A 7,725-nucleotide genomic window follows, 5' to 3' on the forward strand; every position below is an offset into this window, starting at 1 on the left:
CAACAGCTCATACAGGCACTTGTTAAAGGACACGCTTCAAGACGTCGTCACATATATATCAAAGGCAGTATGCTCCAGCTGCCTAGCAGGACTGTTACATAAATAAGTTTAATAAATACCTAAACCTGGACTTTCAAGGCTTTTAAAGACCTTTGAAGCTCTCCGCAACTGCAACTAGAAGATGCACCAAGAGGGAAGGTGATGTCCTAGTGATGGAGGACCACATGTGCCCGGTGGCAGGGGCACCATGGGGACAGTCTTCATGGCCAGCATTAACATCCCACCACCTCCCGCCGTGCCTATCGACGAGGCAGTCACCCAGTGCTCAACTGGGTGTGACCCAGTGGTCAATGCTGACCCAAGGTGACGGTGCAGCAATTTCAGGGTCACTTCAGCAACCCAGACAGGTCTGTCCCCTCTCCCAGGTCTCCCAGTCCTCGCCGTGGGCACCTAGGGATGGCCTTGGGGGTGGAGGTGAAGCACGGTGGCCTCAGCTTGCTCCTCACGACGGTCCCTTGTGTGCCGCAAGGGTGGGTGTCCCGAAGGTGATGCCACCCCACAAGGGCGCCCTCCAGCCCCATGGGCTCCGAGCACTCTTTGGGGGGACCCACCGCCCCATCGCCACCTGCGCCACCAAGGGAAGAGCTGCTCTGCAGATACTTGTGGGCACAAGCGCCCAGGATTGGGCTGATGCTCACCATCCCACGGGATAAATCCCATCGTCCTTCTCCTCCCAGGCAGCCTGGAGGAGGCTGGGCTTCGCCTTCCCTTTGCACCGGGGCCATGCACGTAGCTGTGGTTGTCCCTGTGCCGGGCGAGGCGATGCCTCCCGCGCTTGCGCTGAAATACACAGAGGAGCCCTCGGCCGGATCCGGGGGGAAGCTGCTGGGAAAGGTTACGGGCAGGTGAAAACCAGGCTCCTGCCCTGCTCTGTCCTCCTGTGCCGTTCTCTCAGCGCTGGCACTGGGTTTGCCGACTCCTCCGTTCCCCGCCACCACAAATTTCTCATCAGTCAGACCAGATTCAACACCCCGAGGACCGATTTGCCTTGTGGGGAGGGAAAGGTTTGCCCCAGGCTCAGCACCGGTGGGTTTCGCCATCATCCATCCTCCCACACCACCATCTCCAAAAGCTGCCCTGATCGTGGACATATCTCCTGTCTTCAAGGCCAGCTTTAGCAGCAGCCAGTGGTGATGGTTTGTCCAGCTGTCCTCCAAACGCCCTCTGAATTGCAGAAGCGATGAGCTGTTCCCATTTTTGGGATCTGCCGTGGTCCCTTCCCCTGCCAGCGACTCTCCGTCTCCTGAAGTTCCCAAGCTCTGCCCAGCTTGGGAGCCATCTCCAGCAACCTCATCACCACCAGCAGCTGCAGCACTGCAGGTTGTCTCCAGGAAGCCCTGCCAGATCTCCGCGGACTTGGGATGGAGCAGGCTGTAATAAACCACCAGAGCTGCGGCACCTGAAAAAGAGCAGAAAGTTGTCAAGGGATGAGGCCCAGCAGCGTTTTGGAGAGGTGTGGAGGAGAGACCAGACCTCATTGCCACCTCCAGATCAACAGGCCCTTTGCAGAGATGCTGCTGGGCATCGTGTGTCCGAGCAGCACGTCTTTCAAGCATTTTTAGGGATGCAAGAATCCCACTCGAGCAGCTTTCGGGAAAGGGAGTGCTGAGCGCATTCTCGAGACCGAATTTAGTCTGGATTGATTCGCAGACTGCTAGGTGCACAGCGAGGCAGCCGCGGAGCACCAGCAGACAGGGCACCGGGCAGGGAGGAGGTGTGTGATGGAGGAATCCTTCCCATCTCGCAGCATCCTCATCCTCTAGCCATTAAATGAGACACCAGCAGGTTTTTAAGCCACCTTCCTCCTTCTATCCTAAACTCGTTCGAGGCCAGAGGAATCGCTCCTTTTCCAGCCCAAACGTGCCCTTTCTTGAACAGGGTTGAGCTGCGTGCAGCCGGGCTGGGGAGATGCAGAAAGTCCAGCACGCGGGCGTTACAGCTTCCCTCTGCCCCCATCCCGCTGGGAAAACACGAGCCTGGTGGGGACCTCACCCAGCAAACGGCAACCCCCATCCTTGCCCAGAGCCAGTTTTGCAGATAGAGGTGACGGTGGGTTGTTTGCAAGCATCACACAGCCTCTCCCCTCCTTCAGCTGAGCTGTGTATTAAAGCTTTAGGGAGTTAAATGCAGCAGCTGGCCATAGCTGCTTTATGGGCAGGGTATGGAGTAAGGCAGGGTATGGGCAAGGTGGGGAGTACCTTCAAAAAATCCTCCCCATGAACAGAAAAAGCTTTTCCATTTACAGAAGCAGCGCTGGTCTTTGAAAGAAAAGAGGGTGGGAGAAAGCTGCTGTAGTTCTGCATGGTCCCACACCAGCGTATTTCCAAAACATCCCCAGTGACGGTTGATCAATCACAAGCCACCTTCATAAATCATCGGTATACGCTCAAATGAAAACGTTTCCCTGCAGCGATCCCCTGTGTTCTACCACTGCCTGCACTGATCACCAAGCACCAAGATCACAGAAAGCACAGATGTGCTTTAAAATTGCAGATATCGTATTTGCCAGCGGGACCTGAGCCCTTTGGTGACACCTCGATCATTTCTGCAAGCCTCCCTCTTCAGGGATGGGCTTCTAAGAAAGGATGAAGAAATTAAACTCAGTTATCAAATACATTCAGATGCTTAAGCTGGAAGAAATAAAGCAAATATTCTGATGCAACTAACATAACTGATGATGCTCATTTGCTCATTTGCAACTAAAATAACTGACGATGCTCATTTACTCTCAAAACATGCAATCCAGGCTCTAAAAACCAGCAGATCTTACCTATTACAGACCCTGACATGACGGCCCCAGTGACGCACAGGCTGTTCCTCAGCTCTGCCTGCAGGAATCGGGTGGCCAGCAGCAGCAGGAGGGTGTTTTCCATCAACATTATCTGCAGAGCAGAAGGAAGAGTTGTCACTTTTATCCTTCTGATGGCTTTAGACGTGTTTCTGATGACAGAAAACACCCAGTTTCTAGGTTTTGCCCATTTATTTTGCACTTAACTTATCCCTTAAAACATAAGGGTTGCTGAACTGAACTTTCTGCAACGTCTCAACCTTTTTTTACCACGAGAAATAACTCTGGCGGAGCAGCACAGCCGCGCTGGTGTTATTAAGACACTGTATGGCTGCAGTCAGGGCAGAAGGTGCATCCACCTTGGTGACCACGTGGCTTTGTCTGGACACAGTAAATGCTGGATTTTTATCAAGTGGTGATGTGAGAGATGAGAAAGGAGAGTCTGAAGCTATTGCTTCTCTCCAGCAGCTGCATCCACGTAGAATACTGAATATCTTGGGTACTTACTGCATAAAACACGGCCACCCTGCGCTTGGAGGGACCAGGCTGGACATTAACGTAGCAGAAGATGTACATGGCTCCCACCAGGCAATTGAACAGCCTCCAGCGGCAGGGCTGGGCCACGATGTCCGTCTGCTGGGCCACCAGCCAGAAGGACATGAGAAACCAGTGGACACCTGCAAGGGGAAGGGACCGAAAGGGCAAAGCCGTCCCGGGGGGAGGCTGCAAAGCGCTCCACTACCCGGAGCATCTCTGGGGCTGACGGCAGGATGGGACATGGGGAAGATGATCACAGGTCTTACCTGCCACAGCAAAAACCCAGAAGGAATACAGCCTGGCAAAGAGCACCAGGGCCAGGACCCTGGTCCCCAGCATCCCCGTCCTCCAGAGCAGCAGGCAGAGGATGGCCGCGGCCGGCGGGCAGAGGTGACCGGGTTTCAGCAGGCAGGCGAAGCGGCTGTAGGAGACCAAAGCCCAGGCAAGGGAGAGCAGGGACAGCCCAGCGCTGACACCTGCGCGGGGACAGGGGTAGTCAGATGCTCTGAAGGATGGCCGACTGCGTGGTAGGACCATAGCTCAGTGCTAAGGAGCTGTTGGATACAAGCCAGACAACCCGCTGTCCTGTCAACTGGAGTATTTCAACCAATTCCTGCTGAATCTGGTCTCCTTCGCATGCTCGGCATCTCCCTGCTTAAATCCTCTGACCGCTCTCTCCCAAGGGCAGAGCTCTGCAGCAGGTCCATCTCCGGTCACTGCCATCGGACCAGAGACTGACACAGACCTGAGCGTGACTTGTGCTCGCCGTGACTCCACGCTCCAACTTCTCCCATTGCAAAACACAGCTGAAAGTTCACCTTTTCTATGGAGCAGCCCCAAACCCCTAAATGCTCAGCACTGCACCGCGATTAGGGCTAGACCATCGATAGGAACATGTGTCGGGTTCAAACCCCATTGTATTGGGTTTGCGTGGCAGCACTTTGATAGCAGGGGGGGCTACAGGGGTGGCTTCTGTGAGAAGCTGCTAGAAGCTTCTCCTATGTCTGATAGAGCCAATGCCAGCCGGCTCCAAGACGGACCCACCGCTGGCCAAGGCCGAGCTAATCAGCAACAGCGGTAGCGCCTCTGTGATAACATATTTAAGAAGGGGGGAAAAACCGGGAAGCGGCAGCTGGAGAAGAGAGGAGTGAGAATATGTGAGAGAAACAACTCTGCAGACACCAAGGTCGGTGAAGAAGGAGGGGAGGAGGAGCTCCAGGCGCCGGAGCAGAGGTTCCCCGGCAGCCCCTGGTGCAGACCATGGTGAGGCAGGCTGTGCCCTGCACCCATGGAGGTCCACGGTGGAGCAGATATCCACCTGCAGCCCGGGGAGGACCCCACGCCGGAGCAGGGGGATGCCCGAAGGAGGCTGTGATCCCATGGGAAGCCCACGCTGGAGCAGGGTCCTGGCAGGAGCTGTGGCCCCGTGGAGAGAGGAGCCCACGCTGGAGCAGGTTTGCTGGCAGGACTTGTGACCCCGCGGGGGACCCACACTGGAGCAGTCTGTTCCTGAAGGACTGCACCCCATGGAAAGGACCCACGCTGGAGCAGTCTGTTCCTGAAGGACTGCACCCCGTGGAAGGGACCCACGCTGGAGCAGTTCGTGAAGAACTGCAGCCCGTGGGAAGGACCCACGTTGGAGAAGTTTGTGGAGAACTGTCTCCCACGGGAGGGACCCCACGCTGGAGCAGGGGAGAGTGTGAGGAGGAAGGAGCGGCAGAACCAACGTGTGATGAACTGACCTCAACCCCCATTCCCCGTCCCCCTGTGCCACTCGGCGGGGGAAGAGGTAGAAAAAAATCAGGAGTGAAGAAGGGAGGGGTGGGGGGAAGGTGTTGGGTTTTTTTTAAGATTTGGTTTTACTTCTCATTATCCTACTCTGATTTTGATTGGTAATAAATTAAACTCATTTCCCCAAGTCAAGTCTATTTTGCCCATGATGGTAATTGGTGAGTGATCTCCCTATGTCCTTATCTCGACCTACGAGCCTTTTCCTCATATTTTCTCTCTCCTGTCCAGCTGAGGAAGGGGAGTGAGTGAGCGGCTGTGTGGTGATTAGTCCGGCTGGGCTTAAACCACGACACCCATCAAGGCACTGTCTGCCGTGGAGGTCCCCTATACACGGCAGGGAACGACCGTACCGGCCAGGAAAAGCCGTGCATAGCTCAGAGACTCCTCTGTGTTCAACCACATCAGATCTTTAAGCCACGTTTGTCCCTACTGCTTTGCACCGGGGCTTCCCAGTCCCTCTGCAGCGTGCTCCTCCGTGCAGAGCCTGCCCTGCGCCCTGCCAGGCGGGCACACGCGTCCCCCACCCAAAATGCATCACCCCTCTGCAACTCCCAGCATCCTCCTGGGAACTCCCCGCTCACCGGGGACGAAGCCCGTCGGGTCGACTGCCACGACGACGTAGGTCTGAAGCAGGAGGTGAGGCAGGGTCTGCAGCAGTGCTTCCAGGAGCCGCAGCACACACACGTCCCCGTGCTGCGTCAGCACCTCCCCGGCACAGGCGCTACCGCCCGATTTTGCCACCGTCCGCAGAACATCCCAATACCTGCAAGAGGCACGGTGATGGGATGTCCACCCTGGTTTTGGTAGGTTTGGGACTGTGCTCGGATTGGGAGGGGGGACTGGATGGACCACGGGGAGCATCTCTCACCGCTTCCAGAGGCCCAGCTGCAGGAGGTGGAGCGCCAGGAGCCAGCAGCCGGGCGGGCGGCCGTCCGCCCTGAACCAGAGGATGCTGAGGAGCTGAGCCACGTAGCCGGGCACCACGCAGGCGACGGTCAGCCCGAACCAGCCCAGCTGCCCGCGGACGAGGTAGTGGATGATGGCGCAGAGCCCTGGAGAACAGCAGAGAGGCATCGCTGAGGGGTGCCGCAGCCACCCCCGCCCAGCAACTGAAAGGTGCTACCCACAAACCGCCCCAAATTCATCTCCCAGCTGCCATGGGGGTTCGCAGCTCTTGTCTCCGTCTTATCTCCGGCTGCCAGCTCCCGGTGGCTTGTCAGCTGGGGCACAGCCATCGTCACCGAGGGGCCTGGCCCAAAGAAGGGCTCTGATAAAAAGTGCTCGGACAAGGGCTCATACGCCAAATTTATTTTTTAAATTATTATTATTATTATTATATAAATATTATGTAATTAATAATGATGTTATTATTTAATAATTATATTAGTATATTATTATTATAATATAAATATTATGGAATTAATAATGATGTTATTATTTAATAATTATATTAGTATATTATTATTATTATTATTATTATTATTATTATTTTCAAATTAATAAAAAAGAAAACGGCTGGGGTCTGCAGGATGCAAACAGCCCGCGCCCGGGGCGCTGCCGTCCATGAGTCCCGCGGGCAGAACCGCGCACCTTCCCCTCCGCGGGGGCGCAAGGGCGCCCCCCCCCCCCCGCCCCCCCGGGGCCAGGGGTGACCCAGGACACCGGGGTGGCTGCAGAGGGGGGGCTGCCAGCTACCCCCGCGCCGCACCCCCCTTTCCGCGTGCGCGCAGCCCCGCGCGCAGCCATCCCCCCCCAGCCCCCGCGCATCCTGCGCGCTCACTCACGCGCTCCGCGCTCCGCCGCCAGCAGCGCCAGGCAGAGCCCCGGGAAGGCCCCGCGCATCCCGCGCGCCCCTTCCGCGGCGGCTGCACCGCGGGAGAGGAGGAGGAGGAGGAGGAAGAGGAGGAGGAGGAAGGAGCCGCGGGGGCCGGTCCCGCCCCTGCGCGGCCCCACCGGGCACCTCCCCGAGGGCCTCCCCCCGCCCCGCCGCTGCGCTTCTCTCCCGCCAGGCAGTGCTACGTCACGGTGCTTGCGTCACGCGGTGCTACGTCACGGTGCTTGCGTCACGCGGGCTCCTCGGGGTCTTGCGGCCCCGAAGCCCGGCGGTGGCTGCAGCAGCCCGAGACCCCGCGGGTTCTTGTGCGTTTTGCACAAGCGCACCCCGGTGTCCCCCAAGTTGTTGACCACTTGCACAAGCGCACCCCGATGTCCCCCAGGTTCCTGCACCCTTGCACAAGCACACCCCAATGTCCCCCAGGTTCTTGAGCGCTTGCACAAGGGCACCCCGATGTCCCCCAGGTTCCTCTGCCCTTGCACAAGTGCACCCCGATGTCCCCCAGGTTTCTCTGCCCTTGCACAAGCGCACCCCGATGTCCCCCAGGTTCTTGAGCGCTTGCACAAGTGCACCCCGATGTCCCCCAGGTTCCTCTGCCCTTGCACAAGTGCACCCCGATGTCCCCCAGGTTTCTCTACCCTTGCACAAGCCCACCCCGATGTCCCCCAGGTTCTTGAGCGCTTGCACAAGTGCACCCCGATGTCCCCCAGGTTCC

The 7,725-nt window shown here is 57.3% G+C and overlaps 1 protein-coding gene across 1 annotated transcript; it reads right to left on the reverse strand.

Moving 5' to 3' along the window:
- Nucleotides 1–386: 386 nt before the first annotated feature.
- On the reverse strand, nucleotides 387–7,018 carry XKR5 (XK related 5). Its single transcript, XM_059835759.1, has 7 exons — nucleotides 6,961–7,018; nucleotides 6,045–6,228; nucleotides 5,758–5,939; nucleotides 3,652–3,861; nucleotides 3,356–3,525; nucleotides 2,831–2,942; nucleotides 387–1,459 (listed from the first exon to the last, which is right to left on the reverse strand). The coding sequence occupies exons 1-7, from the start codon at nucleotides 7,016–7,018 to the stop codon at nucleotides 387–389; spliced, it is 1,989 nt and encodes a 662-aa protein (XP_059691742.1).
- Nucleotides 7,019–7,725: the final 707 nt, after the last annotated feature.

This window comes from Gavia stellata, chromosome 2 (genome assembly GCF_030936135.1).
Source record: "Gavia stellata isolate bGavSte3 chromosome 2, bGavSte3.hap2, whole genome shotgun sequence".
In the NCBI taxonomy this organism is placed as follows: Eukaryota; Metazoa; Chordata; class Aves; order Gaviiformes; family Gaviidae; genus Gavia; species Gavia stellata.